The sequence below is a fragment of the Caenorhabditis remanei genome, chromosome I (genome assembly GCF_010183535.1).
Source record: "Caenorhabditis remanei strain PX506 chromosome I, whole genome shotgun sequence".
In the NCBI taxonomy this organism is placed as follows: Eukaryota; Metazoa; Nematoda; class Chromadorea; order Rhabditida; family Rhabditidae; genus Caenorhabditis; species Caenorhabditis remanei.
The window spans coordinates 15,148,091-15,166,096 of record NC_071328.1 but is presented as its reverse complement, the minus strand read 5'-3'; the positions used below and the strand labels follow the sequence as shown (position 1 = coordinate 15,166,096).

The following is an 18,006-nucleotide window of genomic DNA, read 5'->3' as shown; positions in this document are numbered from 1 at the left end:
GATATAGCGTCTTATGAGCGCCAGCAGGTAAGTTAAGAACCGTCTTTCAGTAGTGGTAGTTTCAGATTTGACCAAGACCTAAAGCCCATCAAGGTGAGTTCGCCTGTTTTTCTGGTGATAGTTTTCATACATAGCGGGTCTATGGGGTGATAATTGCACAATCAAAAACCAAATTCAAAATTTTTCTTTTCTATTGTCTCTCTGAGCTGTTAAGAATTGGAGAGACCCACGCCTCACACAACCAGGCAAGGGTTGTGCGAGTTGAGGGCAAAGGTAATGGTGGTCATTGTCTTAGGCAGTTTTCGTCATTTTTATGGCGCATATGTTGTGTAGAGAGCCACAAGCACATGCGATTTCAATAAAATTTCATTTGTTTTTCATTAATTATCAACATTTTTGCTGTTTTATTCTTTAAAAAAACCAAATTATAGGCAGAGGAAACGAACAGACAATAGCAATATTTAGGCTTGAAGGGCTGCATCATTCGGTTGAGGAGAGATTGGCGATGGCGACTGTGGCAGGTTTTTACATGAAGAGCACGATGAGCTGAAAGATTTGAACAAATATTAACAAAGATAATGATAGTTACCTCGGAACTCTGGCAATAAACAGTTCAGAAATTGGATAGAAGCGGCCATACTTATCCTTCACAACAAATTGTTCATCAGTAATTTTACCCCTGCTCTGGGCGTTGGTATAGTTAAGCAAATTAACACTGTCTTGAACAGAGGGAACTTCGCTTGGGCACTTGGGAATCACATCAGGCCATTCAATAATTCGACCGTCTTCTTTATAGAAAATGGCTTCATCTCTTGCCATTAGATCCATTGTGAATCGTACATGAGCAGTATGCTGCATGAGATTTGAGGGCACACACAAAGGACGATATCTTATTTCTCTGTAAGCACGAGCTAGTAGACGACGACTTGTATACTGTTTGTCTCGAATGTCCTGAAGAGGGTCCATGCAATTGCAGTTGTTACCATGGTTACCGGGTTGTTTCAAATCTTGAGGCATTGTTGAAAATCTGTAAAAACAATTATAGAAAAGGAAGAGCCCAGAATAAGGTCACATACCACTATGCCGTAATAAATCACGAATGGCACGATTGTTTCACGTGACGGTTGAAAATATTGAAATATAGAACGAGAGAGTACATAGAGAAGAGACGAAGAGAACAAAGAGTGGTTAGAGAAATGATGACGTCATCATCCAAAAAGTAACAGCTGACTTTCGTTGAGGGGGATTCGAGAAATTCATAATTTGGGGCTCATTTTCACATTTTTACCGGATGGTAAGTGGTGACCTATTTCTGAGCTCTCTTGTTTTTTCTCTTTCATTTCTTTTCTTCATTTTGTTCTATTCTTCAGCTTTTTTTTCAGTTATGAAACGCAAAGCGCTCAACACTCACAATTCCCTAGGAGGACCACATCCACCAAGCAGACTTGAACCGAAGGCGAAAATGACAAAGAAAAAACCAAAAAGTCGATTAGTTGGAAAAGAAGAAGAAGAAATCAAAGATCACCCAAGTATGGAAAGAATCGACCAGAGAAAAGATCAAAATCAACCATCAACCAGTTCACCTCAGAATCAAGGAGAATTTTCAGAAGAAAAGGAAAGACCTTCAAATGCTAAACAAGCCAGAATAGTTTCGAAGCAGAGACTGAAGCGTAAGTCATAATGTGGATATAAATAATTTTAATTATTCATTTCAGATGGCAGGGGATCACGACGAAAAACACGATTCCGAGAATATGAAAGAAGCGAGACGTTTCCAACAGCCGAGGAAGAAGAGTTCTTCACAGAAAATGTGATAACTTCTAATGAACCACACTTTCGCAGACACAATAACCAGTTTCTTATTTCGGATACGGTTAGGATGAAATTCACCAATCTTGATGAAGTTAAAGACAACAAGATGCTTCATGTTCATGTGGCTAAACTTTTAGACATTTTTATCCGCAGAATGCTCAAAAAAGCTGGAGGAAATTTGAAAACAACCAAATATTGGCTTCAGTAAGTTTTTATAAGTTCCAATTTTTGCTGATGAGTAATTTTACAGATTGAACCATGATGGCTACACCGATAACGATGGCTTCTTCGTAACTCACAAAACATATGCCGTGGCGGATGGAGGGGCTATCATGAATACAATAGCAAAACAAATGCAATCAAATAAAGAGCTACGTTTAGATGAAAGCTTTACTGTTGCTATGAACGTTTTCAAGGATAAACAAGCACGACTACGAGGCCGGGGAACACATAATACTCGAAAAACTGATAAAATCGAAAAAATCAGAAAAGAAATATTGGTAAGGCATATTATCTTTTGTCAAATTATAATACTTTTCATAACAGAAACAACATTTTGGCGTTAGCCTCTGCAGGATTACGGGAATGAGTCATTGTCTACCAAAGGCACTTGCACTAGGAAAACTGGAAAGTGATATACAAACCACGACCAACGGAGACCAAAAACAGAAAATGGAAAAGTTTTATCGAAGTCTCGTAAGACCAGAGGTACTCTTGACATTTGATTGCTTGTAATATGTGTTTTTACAGATAACGTTTACATTCAAAAGCGAAGTTCAAGGAAAACTTGCCAGACAGCTTTTGGCCGATGCAGGGATGGATGTGAACAAAGAGGAGCATGACCGAAAAGATCTTCAAGAGCTTGCAAAATATCTTTCAAACTATCAAATAATATTGTGGACAGCGAACAATCAACATGCCGTCCCAACTGAAGAAAAGCGATACAACCAGGATGGAGACGGGTTCATTGGATTATTTTATTATGAAGGTCATTATGAACACGTCACCCACACCAAAGGAAAACATGCATCAAGGTAAGCTACCATCTTATCCCAAAGAAGATGTTTTTCAGATTTTGTTTCCAATGCTCTACTTTCGACGACGACCAGCACTACCGAAAATGTAAAGCCAAATGCAAGAGATGTGGCAGCACAGGATGCAAACACGAAGATGAGAACATTTATTGCAAAATTTGTAAAATTTACTTTCGAAGTAAAAATTGTTTTGATGCCCATCTCACTGCACAATCAAAGAAGGGAATACCGCATTGCAAGAAATATAGCAGGTGACTAATCAATTTGACCAACATTACTAAAGGCTTACAGATGCGAAAATTGTAATATAATTGATAGAGCAGAGAGGATCCGTGGAGAAACACACGTCTGTAAAGCAAAGGACTTCTGTTCTATATGCAGGGAGAAAGCATTGAAAGGACATACTTGTGCCCACCACGTCCCTGACGAGAAGGAAAAGTTGAAGAAGCGAGAAAACCAAACGCAATGGGCCATTATCGTCTATGATATGGAATGTATTGTGTCGGAGTCAGGAGAATTCAATGGTAAGGGACATCAACATTCAACGTTTAAATTCTTCTTTCAGGACATGTTGAAAGAGGGCCTAAGCACAAACCCAACTTTATTTGCGTAAGAATGATTTGCAGTGATTGTCGAGGAGAGGCAGGATGTCAATTATGTTTTCAACCATGGACCTACAGCTACAAGGATTTTCCGCCTTTCAAAAATAACAAACACGATTCTCCATTAGCTAGTTTTGCAGATTTCCTGCTACATAATCCGCGGGCAGCGGGTGCTTACATTATAGCACACAATGGTGGAAGGTATGTTTCAGTAATAAACTTTTTTCAATTTTCAGGAAATTTCCAGATATGACCATGTTATGTTGCTAGCAGAGCTCGATAGACAAGGAGGCACAAAGGCAAAAGAACCAAAAATTTTACTGAATGGAATGACAATCATTACGGCAGAGTTTGAATATGAAAAAAGAAAGCTGCATTTTCGTGATTCGTTTCAATACTTGCAAATGGGACTAGCCAAAATGCCTGGAGCTTTTGGCCTGGAGGGCGAGGCAAAGGGCTTTTTTCCTCATCTATACAACCATCCAGACAATTACAATAAGGAATTGAAGACTTTACCATCGAAAGAATACTATAGTCCACAATTCATGACACCATCCACAAGAAAGGAATTTGATGAGTGGTATGCCAAGTGCTATCATGATGGGTTCAAGCTACATGATGAGCTGCTAAAGTATTGCCAATCTGATGTACGTATTCTCACTTTAACGTTGATGGCTTTCATACAGGTAAGTAGACAAGGTTTTTATGAAACACTTTCTTGTTTTACAGATGTGTGAATCAACTTTCAATGGCTGGAACCCAATTGTGAATGGATGTACGATAGCGTCCTATGTCATGTTCGTATTGAAGCACGAATACATAAAAAAGGGAGATGTCGGATATATTCCCGAGAACGGTTATGGGGGAGGAAACAATTCAATGTTAGCGTTAAAGTATCTCCAATGGCTGGAGAAAATTGATCCAGCACTACATTTGAAGTACAAATTACGTGGAGGAGAAGTCAAAATTGAAGCAGATGGGCACTCTTACTATGCAGACGCTTTCAATGAGGCCACAAATGAAGTTTTTGAGGTATTTTTTTGTATACGAACCACTACCCACACACACACACACACATTGACCCCAAGGAAAACTGAACCTCACAACAAGTGAGGCGAAGGAAGCCTTTTTTCTCTATATTGCTCCGAATAATAACAATTTTCATGTAATTTTTCAGATTTATGGATGTGTATGGCACGGGTGCCCGAAGTGTTATCCGGATCGTGACAAGAAATGTCCAATGAAACCCAACAAGACAATGGAAGATTTGTATAAGGAAACCATAATGAGAGAAGAAGCTATTCAGAATGAGGGATTCAATATCAGTGCTGTTTGGGAATGTGAAATATACGAACAGATGGAGAAAGATAGAGAGATGCAAAAATTCTTTGAACTGGTAAGTTGAAATCAATAATTAAAATGACTGAGTCGTTTTTAGAATAAGTACGACCAAAGGCTTAAGCCTCGTGAAGCATTATATGGAGGAAGAACACAAGCATTTCGTTCAATGGCAGCAGCATTCGACGATATGCTTCTGAGTTATTTTGATTTCAATAGCTTATACCCATATCTTAATGCGGGAGGCACAGCTTACCCGCGAGGAAACCCTACTGTGGAGTTTGAAAACTTTCCCAGACTAGATGAACCGTTGAAACTGAAAGGTATGTCAACTTTTTTACCTTTTTATTAATAATTTCATTTTTTAGGAATTGTGTTTTGTGATGTTCTGCCCCCACAAGATGCAGCCATGGGATATTTACCTCAGAAAATAATGAAGAAGCTCATGTTTGTTCTATGTAGAACGTGTGCGAATGATCAGAATATTGAAGGAAAGTGTACACACACCAAGGTCTCTGAGCGATTTTTGACCGGAGTATGGTGCACAGATGAACTGAATAAGGCCATTTCCAAAGGGTACAAGGTACTCAAGTACCACGAAATCTGGCATTGGCCAGAAGAGGCATGGGTCAAAGGAGGATTCTTTGCTGATTACATCAAGCCATTATTGAAATTGAAGCATGAAAGCAGTGGATGGCCAAAGGAAAACATGACAGATATGGAAAAGAAAGCATACATCTCAAGAATATGGGAGATGGATGGAGTCAAACTGGATCCCTCAAAAATTAAAAAGAACAAAGCATTGCGAAGCCTTTGCAAAATATTCCTAAACTCTGCCTGGGGTAAGTAGATATTTGTTATTTTCTAATGTTTTACTTTTCTTTTTTCAGGAAAGTTCGCACAAAATCCAATGAAGACCGAGACAAGACTCGTCTACAACACTGATGGCCTTACAATGGCCAATTTTTTCAATGACCCCAATTTTGAACCGACAGGAATGCTTCCTTATGGAGAGCACAAGTATTTCATATCAAGAAGGCCCAAGAAAGATTTTCTCAAGGCATCACCATTTACAAATCTTGCTATCGCGGCAATCACAACATGTGCGGCCAGATTAAGACTTACTGAAGCTATAGAGAGAGTTGGAATAGAGAATATGATTTATTGTGGTAAGTGAATAAATGCTAGAAAGAATATAATTATCACGTTTTCAGATACCGACTCTGTGATTTTCAAACAGAAGAAAGACAGCGACCCTCTGGGGGACCTCAAAGGAGACAATTTGGGCTACTTAACTAATGAAATTCCACAAGGGAATGAACTGGTTGAAGCCGTAGCGATGGCTCCAAAAGTTTATGCGTTGAAGATAAGACACAAGGATGGCAGCTACAACTATACAGTCAAAGCAAAAGGAATGTGTTTGAACAGTGGAAACACAGGAAGTATCAACTTTGACACTATGAATGAGAGTGTGAGTATCAGATGCGTATTATTTTGGCAAACTTATTCTTTTCAGATGAATACATTTATTCGAGATGGTATAGTAGCACCCATGGAGGGTGAGATGCTGACGTTCAAGAGAGGTGATAACGCGCTGGATGGTCTTTGGACATGCGCAATGAAGAAGCAACTCAACCCAAGGATGGATAAGGGACACTATGTGGATGGCGTTGTAGCACCATTTGGGCAACTCCCAGGAAACATACAATTGATCAATGATTATCCTTTCTGACATTGTAAATAAATATTGAATATAATTTTTCGTGAATATAGGAATATTTGACAGCAATTTGTGCACAATTCAAACACAATTCAAACACAATTTGCACAATCTTTGCACAATCTTTGCACAATCTTTGCACAATCTTTGCACAATTCAAACACAATTCAAACACAATCTTTACATGAAAAATTATACAGAAATCATTAACTTTTCAGTTAAAACGTGAAAAAATATTGAAATTTTACCTGTAAACACACTAATATTCAAGTTTCCGAGGCCTGCATTTCAGAGGATCTGCAATATTTTATAGGTATGGATAGATATTTCTGAACCGGGCACACATTTTCATCGATAGATGCAGATTTCTGGAGGCAAGAGGTGGCATTTTTGAAGGCCTAGTATACTTTTTAAGCACTGGGACACAGGTTATTGAGTCAGAAAGCTTACTTTTCATGTGCATTTACACTTTTTGAGAGCATATATGGTCACTTTGGAAGGGTTACTATACATTTTAAGCGCTGGCATGCACATTTTAGCTAATGATTATGTACATTTTAGCCAATGATTATGTACATTTTCAAAGTTCGCGCCTATGTAAAACCTAATTTTCAATGGTAGACAATGCCTTGTTGTGATGGGGCCTCACGAAAAAACGCTGCTTTCTAGTAGAAAAATAGAAAAAATTACTGACATGAGCACTGTTTTCGAATTAATACTATTAATGTGATGGCGAAGCATAGGTATTGATGAGACTTTGATATGTGAAATTCACTATGCTGAGAAGAATCAGGCATATGTTTGAAGAATGAGCACATATATTCCAAAGCAGAGGCCTGTCAACCCGTGTACATGCACATAAATCGCGCACAGACACATGTTCTGGGGGCGCGTAAGAACATTATTTATGATGACTAGTCACATTTTGAGAAAAAATGGAGAAATTTTCGGCATTATTGCGTAAAGAATAGAACAATAACACAATTTTATTGACGAATTAAATAAAATCAGAAAAATAAGGAAAAAATATGTCACAACACAATTATTCATTCATTGATCTGACAATTGGTAGCATATTGTTCATCTCGTTCCGGAGCAACATGTCACGAGGGCGGTGAGCGCTACGAGGAATTGAAGCATCAGACGAAGGCGTAGACCATCTCATGCAGCTGTCTCGTTTCTTCTGAGCACGAACTTCTCTATCGCTTTGCATAGCCGCTGGTCTGTAACATGTTATGTATTGGAGGTGAAGAGAATGTTGGGGTTACCTTGGAACTCTGACAATGAACAACTCCGAAACAGGGTAAGCAGCACCACATCCATTGATCACGACATATTGATTGTCATCAATCTTATAGCACCATTTAGCCACAAAGTATTGGAAAAGGTTGAGGTTTCCCTGTCCACATTGAACTTCTGTTGGCCGAAGTGGAGTTACATAACAACCAACCAAGACCTCCCCAGCTCGGCTGTAAAACACGGCTTGATCAGAAGTCAGTTGGTCCAAACAACCACGAATGTATTCCAAATCTGTTCGGCGATTAACATCAGGACAAAGAGGAAGGTATCCAATTTTCTTTAAAGCGCAATACATCTTGTGAATTTCCTTGTAAGTGGATTGTTTGAATTCACGAAAACGATTCTCGCATACTTGATGGTTCAGCGTCTTTAAGTCGGAAGCATTGCTGTCTAGTTTGGGTGTCACATCTCTCAAATCTTCGCATTTATCGAAACCTTCGCACGAATCCGAATCCATAAAGTCACAATAAATTCCCACGAGAGCCACGAATATAGGTAACCTCTCTTGATGGCGTCAAAATATAAGAATGAACAAAGTCAAAAAATGAAGAACTATAGGAGAGAGAGTGAGAGACGCAGAGAAAGAGACGCTGGGATACATACCTACATCATAGCAAAATGTAAATCCTATAAGGCAATTCTTGATTTAGAAAATTTAAATTATATCTCCAAATTACTATTTTTCACATTATCCATTCTTTCATGTACTTTTAAAGAATTAAAATTTTTTTTTTTTATAATATTATTTCTATTTTTATTTTGAAAATTTCCCGGAAAATATCATACTTTCCCCATTTTCTTCAACACATTGAAATTGTTCACCAACTGACACATAACTGCGAGTAGATTGGGATGAGAGACCCGAATTTATCGTACGCCCTCGGAGAAAATGACACACCCGGAAATTTGCGTATGACAGCTGACGTGTCCCCGTCCCTGAATTCTTCTTTCCAATCTACTCGCAGTTATGTGTCAGTTGGTGAACAATTTCAATGTGTTGAAGAAAATGGGGAAAGTATGATATTTTCCGGGAAATTTTCAAAATAAAAATAGAAATAATATTATAAAAAAAAAAAATTTTAATTCTTTAAAAGTACATGAAAGAATGGATAATGTGAAAAATAGTAATTTGGAGATATAATTTAAATTTTCTAAATCAAGAATTGCCTTATAGGATTTACATTTTGCTATGATGTAGGTATGTATCCCAGCGTCTCTTTCTCTGCGTCTCTCACTCTCTCTCCTATAGTTCTTCATTTTTTGACTTTGTTCATTCTTATATTTTGACGCCATCAAGAGAGGTTACCTATATTCGTGGCTCTCGTGGGAATTTATTGTGACTTTATGGATTCGGATTCGTGCGAAGGTTTCGATAAATGCGAAGATTTGAGAGATGTGACACCCAAACTAGACAGCAATGCTTCCGACTTAAAGACGCTGAACCATCAAGTATGCGAGAATCGTTTTCGTGAATTCAAACAATCCACTTACAAGGAAATTCACAAGATGTATTGCGCTTTAAAGAAAATTGGATACCTTCCTCTTTGTCCTGATGTTAATCGCCGAACAGATTTGGAATACATTCGTGGTTGTTTGGACCAACTGACTTCTGATCAAGCCGTGTTTTACAGCCGAGCTGGGGAGGTCTTGGTTGGTTGTTATGTAACTCCACTTCGGCCAACAGAAGTTCAATGTGGACAGGGAAACCTCAACCTTTTCCAATACTTTGTGGCTAAATGGTGCTATAAGATTGATGACAATCAATATGTCGTGATCAATGGATGTGGTGCTGCTTACCCTGTTTCGGAGTTGTTCATTGTCAGAGTTCCAAGGTAACCCCAACATTCTCTTCACCTCCAATACATAACATGTTACAGACCAGCGGCTATGCAAAGCGATAGAGAAGTTCGTGCTCAGAAGAAACGAGACAGCTGCATGAGATGGTCTACGCCTTCGTCTGATGCTTCAATTCCTCGTAGCGCTCACCGCCCTCGTGACATGTTGCTCCGGAACGAGATGAACAATATGCTACCAATTGTCAGATCAATGAATGAATAATTGTGTTGTGACATATTTTTTCCTTATTTTTCTGATTTTATTTAATTCGTCAATAAAATTGTGTTATTGTTCTATTCTTTACGCAATAATGCCGAAAATTTCTCCATTTTTTCTCAAAATGTGACTAGTCATCATAAATAATGTTCTTACGCGCCCCCAGAACATGTGTCTGTGCGCGATTTATGTGCATGTACACGGGTTGACAGGCCTCTGCTTTGGAATATATGTGCTCATTCTTCAAACATATGCCTGATTCTTCTCAGCATAGTGAATTTCACATATCAAAGTCTCATCAATACCTATGCTTCGCCATCACATTAATAGTATTAATTCGAAAACAGTGCTCATGTCAGTAATTTTTTCTATTTTTCTACTAGAAAGCAGCGTTTTTTCGTGAGGCCCCATCACAACAAGGCATTGTCTACCATTGAAAATTAGGTTTTACATAGGCGCGAACTTTGAAAATGTACATAATCATTGGCTAAAATGTACATAATCATTAGCTAAAATGTGCATGCCAGCGCTTAAAATGTATAGTAACCCTTCCAAAGTGACCATATATGCTCTCAAAAAGTGTAAATGCACATGAAAAGTAAGCTTTCTGACTCAATAACCTGTGTCCCAGTGCTTAAAAAGTATACTAGGCCTTCAAAAATGCCACCTCTTGCCTCCAGAAATCTGCATCTATCGATGAAAATGTGTGCCCGGTTCAGAAATATCTATCCATACCTATAAAATATTGCAGATCCTCTGAAATGCAGGCCTCGGAAACTTGAATATTAGTGTGTTTACAGGTAAAATTTCAATATTTTTTCACGTTTTAACTGAAAAGTTAATGATTTCTGTATAATTTTTCATGTAAAGATTGTGTTTGAATTGTGTTTGAATTGTGCAAAGATTGTGCAAAGATTGTGCAAAGATTGTGCAAAGATTGTGCAAATTGTGTTTGAATTGTGTTTGAATTGTGCACAAATTGCTGTCAAATATTCCTATATTCACGAAAAATTATATTCAATATTTATTTACAATGTCAGAAAGGATAATCATTGATCAATTGTATGTTTCCTGGGAGTTGCCCAAATGGTGCTACAACGCCATCCACATAGTGTCCCTTATCCATCCTTGGGTTGAGTTGCTTCTTCATTGCGCATGTCCAAAGACCATCCAGCGCGTTATCACCTCTCTTGAACGTCAGCATCTCACCCTCCATGGGTGCTACTATACCATCTCGAATAAATGTATTCATCTGAAAAGAATAAGTTTGCCAAAATAATACGCATCTGATACTCACACTCTCTTTCATAGTGTCAAAGTTGATACTTCCTGTGTTTCCACTGTTCAAACACATTCCTTTTGCTTTGACTGTATAGTTGTAGCTGCCATCCTTGTGTCTTATCTTCAACGCATAAACTTTTGGAGCCATCGCTACGGCTTCAACCAGTTCATTCCCTTGTGGAATTTCATTAGTTAAGTAGCCCAAATTGTCTCCTTTGAGGTCCCCCAGAGGGTCGCTGTCTTTCTTCTGTTTGAAAATCACAGAGTCGGTATCTGAAAACGTGATAATTATATTCTTTCTAGCATTTATTCACTTACCACAATAAATCATATTCTCTATTCCAACTCTCTCTATAGCTTCAGTAAGTCTTAATCTGGCCGCACATGTTGTGATTGCCGCGATAGCAAGATTTGTAAATGGTGATGCCTTGAGAAAATCTTTCTTGGGCCTTCTTGATATGAAATACTTGTGCTCTCCATAAGGAAGCATTCCTGTCGGTTCAAAATTGGGGTCATTGAAAAAATTGGCCATTGTAAGGCCATCAGTGTTGTAGACGAGTCTTGTCTCGGTCTTCATTGGATTTTGTGCGAACTTTCCTGAAAAAAGAAAAGTAAAACATTAGAAAATAACAAATATCTACTTACCCCAGGCAGAGTTTAGGAATATTTTGCAAAGGCTTCGCAATGCTTTGTTCTTTTTAATTTTTGAGGGATCCAGTTTGACTCCATCCATCTCCCATATTCTTGAGATGTATGCTTTCTTTTCCATATCTGTCATGTTTTCCTTTGGCCATCCACTGCTTTCATGCTTCAATTTCAATAATGGCTTGATGTAATCAGCAAAGAATCCTCCTTTGACCCATGCCTCTTCTGGCCAATGCCAGATTTCGTGGTACTTGAGTACCTTGTACCCTTTGGAAATGGCCTTATTCAGTTCATCTGTGCACCATACTCCGGTCAAAAATCGCTCAGAGACCTTGGTGTGTGTACACTTTCCTTCAATATTCTGATCATTCGCACACGTTCTACATAGAACAAACATGAGCTTCTTCATTATTTTCTGAGGTAAATATCCCATGGCTGCATCTTGTGGGGGCAGAACATCACAAAACACAATTCCTAAAAAATGAAATTATTAATAAAAAGGTAAAAAAGTTGACATACCTTTCAGTTTCAACGGTTCATCTAGTCTGGGAAAGTTTTCAAACTCCACAGTAGGGTTTCCTCGCGGGTAAGCTGTGCCTCCCGCATTAAGATATGGGTATAAGCTATTGAAATCAAAATAACTCAGAAGCATATCGTCGAATGCTGCTGCCATTGAACGAAATGCTTGTGTTCTTCCTCCATATAATGCTTCACGAGGCTTAAGCCTTTGGTCGTACTTATTCTAAAAACGACTCAGTCATTTTAATTATTGATTTCAACTTACCAGTTCAAAGAATTTTTGCATCTCTCTATCTTTCTCCATCTGTTCGTATATTTCACATTCCCAAACAGCACTGATATTGAATCCCTCATTCTGAATAGCTTCTTCTCTCATTATGGTTTCCTTATACAAATCTTCCATTGTCTTGTTGGGTTTCATTGGACATTTCTTGTCACGATCCGGATAACACTTCGGGCACCCGTGCCATACACATCCATAAATCTGAAAAATTACATGAAAATTGTTATTATTCGGAGCAATATAGAGAAAAAAGGCTTCCTTCGCCTCACTTGTTGTGAGGTTCAGTTTTCCTTGGGGTCAATGTGTGTGTGTGTGTGTGGGTAGTGGTTCGTATACAAAAAAATACCTCAAAAACTTCATTTGTGGCCTCATTGAAAGCGTCTGCATAGTAAGAGTGCCCATCTGCTTCAATTTTGACTTCTCCTCCACGTAATTTGTACTTCAAATGTAGTGCTGGATCAATTTTCTCCAGCCATTGGAGATACTTTAACGCTAACATTGAATTGTTTCCTCCCCCATAACCGTTCTCGGGAATATATCCGACATCTCCCTTTTTTATGTATTCGTGCTTCAATACGAACATGACATAGGACGCTATCGTACATCCATTCACAATTGGGTTCCAGCCATTGAAAGTTGATTCACACATCTGTAAAACAAGAAAGTGTTTCATAAAAACCTTGTCTACTTACCTGTATGAAAGCCATCAACGTTAAAGTGAGAATACGTACATCAGATTGGCAATACTTTAGCAGCTCATCATGTAGCTTGAACCCATCATGATAGCACTTGGCATACCACTCATCAAATTCCTTTCTTGTGGATGGTGTCATGAATTGTGGACTATAGTATTCTTTCGATGGTAAAGTCTTCAATTCCTTATTGTAATTGTCTGGATGGTTGTATAGATGAGGAAAAAAGCCCTTTGCCTCGCCCTCCAGGCCAAAAGCTCCAGGCATTTTGGCTAGTCCCATTTGCAAGTATTGAAACGAATCACGAAAATGCAGCTTTCTTTTTTCATATTCAAACTCTGCCGTAATGATTGTCATTCCATTCAGTAAAATTTTTGGTTCTTTTGCCTTTGTGCCTCCTTGTCTATCGAGCTCTGCTAGCAACATAACATGGTCATATCTGGAAATTTCCTGAAAATTGAAAAAAGTTTATTACTGAAACATACCTTCCACCATTGTGTGCTATAATGTAAGCACCCGCTGCCCGCGGATTATGTAGCAGGAAATCTGCAAAACTAGCTAATGGAGAATCGTGTTTGTTATTTTTGAAAGGCGGAAAATCCTTGTAGCTGTAGGTCCATGGTTGAAAACATAATTGACATCCTGCCTCTCCTCGACAATCACTGCAAATCATTCTTACGCAAATAAAGTTGGGTTTGTGCTTAGGCCCTCTTTCAACATGTCCTGAAAGAAGAATTTAAACGTTGAATGTTGATGTCCCTTACCATTGAATTCTCCTGACTCCGACACAATACATTCCATATCATAGACGATAATGGCCCATTGCGTTTGGTTTTCTCGCTTCTTCAACTTTTCCTTCTCGTCAGGGACGTGGTGGGCACAAGTATGTCCTTTCAATGCTTTCTCCCTGCATATAGAACAGAAGTCCTTTGCTTTACAGACGTGTGTTTCTCCACGGATCCTCTCTGCTCTATCAATTATATTACAATTTTCGCATCTGTAAGCCTTTAGTAATGTTGGTCAAATTGATTAGTCACCTGCTATATTTCTTGCAATGCGGTATTCCCTTCTTTGATTGTGCAGTGAGATGGGCATCAAAACAATTTTTACTTCGAAAGTAAATTTTACAAATTTTGCAATAAATGTTCTCATCTTCGTGTTTGCATCCTGTGCTGCCACATCTCTTGCATTTGGCTTTACATTTTCGGTAGTGCTGGTCGTCGTCGAAAGTAGAGCATTGGAAACAAAATCTGAAAAACATCTTCTTTGGGATAAGATGGTAGCTTACCTTGATGCATGTTTTCCTTTGGTGTGGGTGACGTGTTCATAATGACCTTCATAATAAAATAATCCAATGAACCCGTCTCCATCCTGGTTGTATCGCTTTTCTTCAGTTGGGACGGCATGTTGATTGTTCGCTGTCCACAATATTATTTGATAGTTTGAAAGATATTTTGCAAGCTCTTGAAGATCTTTTCGGTCATGCTCCTCTTTGTTCACATCCATCCCTGCATCGGCCAAAAGCTGTCTGGCAAGTTTTCCTTGAACTTCGCTTTTGAATGTAAACGTTATCTGTAAAAACACATATTACAAGCAATCAAATGTCAAGAGTACCTCTGGTCTTACGAGACTTCGATAAAACTTTTCCATTTTCTGTTTTTGGTCTCCGTTGGTCGTGGTTTGTATATCACTTTCCAGTTTTCCTAGTGCAAGTGCCTTTGGTAGACAATGACTCATTCCCGTAATCCTGCAGAGGCTAACGCCAAAATGTTGTTTCTGTTATGAAAAGTATTATAATTTGACAAAAGATAATATGCCTTACCAATATTTCTTTTCTGATTTTTTCGATTTTATCAGTTTTTCGAGTATTATGTGTTCCCCGGCCTCGTAGTCGTGCTTGTTTATCCTTGAAAACGTTCATAGCAACAGTAAAGCTTTCATCTAAACGTAGCTCTTTATTTGATTGCATTTGTTTTGCTATTGTATTCATGATAGCCCCTCCATCCGCCACGGCATATGTTTTGTGAGTTACGAAGAAGCCATCGTTATCGGTGTAGCCATCATGGTTCAATCTGTAAAATTACTCATCAGCAAAAATTGGAACTTATAAAAACTTACTGAAGCCAATATTTGGTTGTTTTCAAATTTCCTCCAGCTTTTTTGAGCATTCTGCGGATAAAAATGTCTAAAAGTTTAGCCACATGAACATGAAGCATCTTGTTGTCTTTAACTTCATCAAGATTGGTGAATTTCATCCTAACCGTATCCGAAATAAGAAACTGGTTATTGTGTCTGCGAAAGTGTGGTTCATTAGAAGTTATCACATTTTCTGTGAAGAACTCTTCTTCCTCGGCTGTTGGAAACGTCTCGCTTCTTTCATATTCTCGGAATCGTGTTTTTCGTCGTGATCCCCTGCCATCTGAAATGAATAATTAAAATTATTTATATCCACATTATGACTTACGCTTCAGTCTCTGCTTCGAAACTATTCTGGCTTGTTTAGCATTTGAAGGTCTTTCCTTTTCTTCTGAAAATTCTCCTTGATTCTGAGGTGAACTGGTTGATGGTTGATTTTGATCTTTTCTCTGGTCGATTCTTTCCATACTTGGGTGATCTTTGATTTCTTCTTCTTCTTTTCCAACTAATCGACTTTTTGGTTTTTTCTTTGTCATTTTCGCCTTCGGTTCAAGTCTGCTTGGTGGATGTGGTCCTCCTAGGGAATTGTGAGTGTTGAGCGCTTTGCGTTTCATAACTGAAAAAAAAGCTGAAGAATAGAACAAAATGAAGAAAAGAAATGAAAGAGAAAAAACAAGAGAGCTCAGAAATAGGTCACCACTTACCATCCGGTAAAAATGTGAAAATGAGCCCCAAATTATGAATTTCTCGAATCCCCCTCAACGAAAGTCAGCTGTTACTTTTTGGATGATGACGTCATCATTTCTCTAACCACTCTTTGTTCTCTTCGTCTCTTCTCTATGTACTCTCTCGTTCTATATTTCAATATTTTCAACCGTCACGTGAAACAATCGTGCCATTCGTGATTTATTACGGCATAGTGGTATGTGACCTTATTCTGGGCTCTTCCTTTTCTATAATTGTTTTTACAGATTTTCAACAATGCCTCAAGATTTGAAACAACCCGGTAACCATGGTAACAACTGCAATTGCATGGACCCTCTTCAGGACATTCGAGACAAACAGTATACAAGTCGTCGTCTACTAGCTCGTGCTTACAGAGAAATAAGATATCGTCCTTTGTGTGTGCCCTCAAATCTCATGCAGCATACTGCTCATGTACGATTCACAATGGATCTAATGGCAAGAGATGAAGCCATTTTCTATAAAGAAGACGGTCGAATTATTGAATGGCCTGATGTGATTCCCAAGTGCCCAAGCGAAGTTCCCTCTGTTCAAGACAGTGTTAATTTGCTTAACTATACCAACGCCCAGAGCAGGGGTAAAATTACTGATGAACAATTTGTTGTGAAGGATAAGTATGGCCGCTTCTATCCAATTTCTGAACTGTTTATTGCCAGAGTTCCGAGGTAACTATCATTATCTTTGTTAATATTTGTTCAAATCTTTCAGCTCATCGTGCTCTTCATGTAAAAACCTGCCACAGTCGCCATCGCCAATCTCTCCTCAACCGAATGATGCAGCCCTTCAAGCCTAAATATTGCTATTGTCTGTTCGTTTCCTCTGCCTATAATTTGGTTTTTTTAAAGAATAAAACAGCAAAAATGTTGATAATTAATGAAAAACAAATGAAATTTTATTGAAATCGCATGTGCTTGTGGCTCTCTACACAACATATGCGCCATAAAAATGACGAAAACTGCCTAAGACAATGACCACCATTACCTTTGCCCTCAACTCGCACAACCCTTGCCTGGTTGTGTGAGGCGTGGGTCTCTCCAATTCTTAACAGCTCAGAGAGACAATAGAAAAGAAAAATTTTGAATTTGGTTTTTGATTGTGCAATTATCACCCCATAGACCCGCTATGTATGAAAACTATCACCAGAAAAACAGGCGAACTCACCTTGATGGGCTTTAGGTCTTGGTCAAATCTGAAACTACCACTACTGAAAGACGGTTCTTAACTTACCTGCTGGCGCTCATAAGACGCTATATCTTGTGGTGAAATTCGGCCATAAGACGTGCTCTGGTCAGGTTTCGATCCTGGAGCTCTTGTCATGTTTCAATCTCATGGTAGAATTATCACCACAAAACCGGTGATTCAGATGTCGGTAATTTACCCATATGGCTCGCCTTCGACGCGTTTTTTAGCTCTGTGAGTGACTTCGCTCTGGTTAGTTTTTGAACCCCTGAGAACCTGATGGTGCCTTAAAGCTGGTTGTCAGTGGCTAGTCTTTCAGCACCTCATGGCAAAATTACCTTCACCCGATGTTAGGCTGAATGTCGTCAATTTGCCCATATGACCCTATAGGTCAGGCCTGCTTGCACGCCTTCGGCACATTTTTGGCTTCTTTTTGCTCTCCCTCTGACCTCGGGTCTGGCTAACCTTTGATATGGGTGCCTATGGATGGCCACCTTGCATCTCATGGCGAAATTCATAGCTTAGTGAAGGCTAGATACCGTGAACTTTACCATGTGACCCTACAGGTCCAATCATCTGGCGCACCTTCAGCGTATTTTTCGGCTCTGTTTTGCTCTCACTCTGGCCAAGTCTCAGGCTAGCCTTCGGTCTCAAGCCAAGCGCGAATGCC

At 38.9% G+C, this 18,006-nt stretch overlaps 4 protein-coding genes across 4 annotated transcripts; 2 read left to right on the top strand and 2 right to left on the bottom strand.

Moving 5' to 3' along the window:
- Nucleotides 1-461: 461 nt before the first annotated feature.
- GCK72_003249 (uncharacterized protein) lies at nt 462-2,146 on the bottom strand (the record flags this gene model as incomplete). Its single annotated transcript, XM_053723916.1, has 3 exons — nt 462-546; nt 590-1,027; nt 2,112-2,146. The coding sequence occupies 3 exons, from the start codon at nt 2,144-2,146 to the stop codon at nt 462-464; spliced, it is 558 nt and encodes a 185-aa protein (XP_053592561.1).
- A 5,402-nt stretch (nt 2,147-7,548) lies between these two features.
- Nucleotides 7,549-8,262, bottom strand: GCK72_003248 (uncharacterized protein; the record flags this gene model as incomplete). Its single annotated transcript, XM_053723915.1, has 2 exons — nt 7,549-7,729; nt 7,775-8,262. 2 exons carry the CDS (start codon nt 8,260-8,262, stop codon nt 7,549-7,551), a joined length of 669 nt encoding a protein of 222 aa, XP_053592560.1.
- Nucleotides 8,263-9,149: 887 nt separating this feature from the next.
- On the top strand, nt 9,150-9,863 carry GCK72_003247 (uncharacterized protein; the record flags this gene model as incomplete). The annotated part of the gene is made up of 2 exons (XM_053723914.1): nt 9,150-9,637; nt 9,683-9,863. The coding sequence occupies 2 exons, from the start codon at nt 9,150-9,152 to the stop codon at nt 9,861-9,863; spliced, it is 669 nt and encodes a 222-aa protein (XP_053592559.1).
- Nucleotides 9,864-15,265: 5,402 nt separating this feature from the next.
- On the top strand, nt 15,266-16,950 carry GCK72_003246 (uncharacterized protein; the record flags this gene model as incomplete). Its single annotated transcript, XM_053723913.1, has 3 exons — nt 15,266-15,300; nt 16,385-16,822; nt 16,866-16,950. The coding sequence occupies 3 exons, from the start codon at nt 15,266-15,268 to the stop codon at nt 16,948-16,950; spliced, it is 558 nt and encodes a 185-aa protein (XP_053592558.1).
- Nucleotides 16,951-18,006: the final 1,056 nt, after the last annotated feature.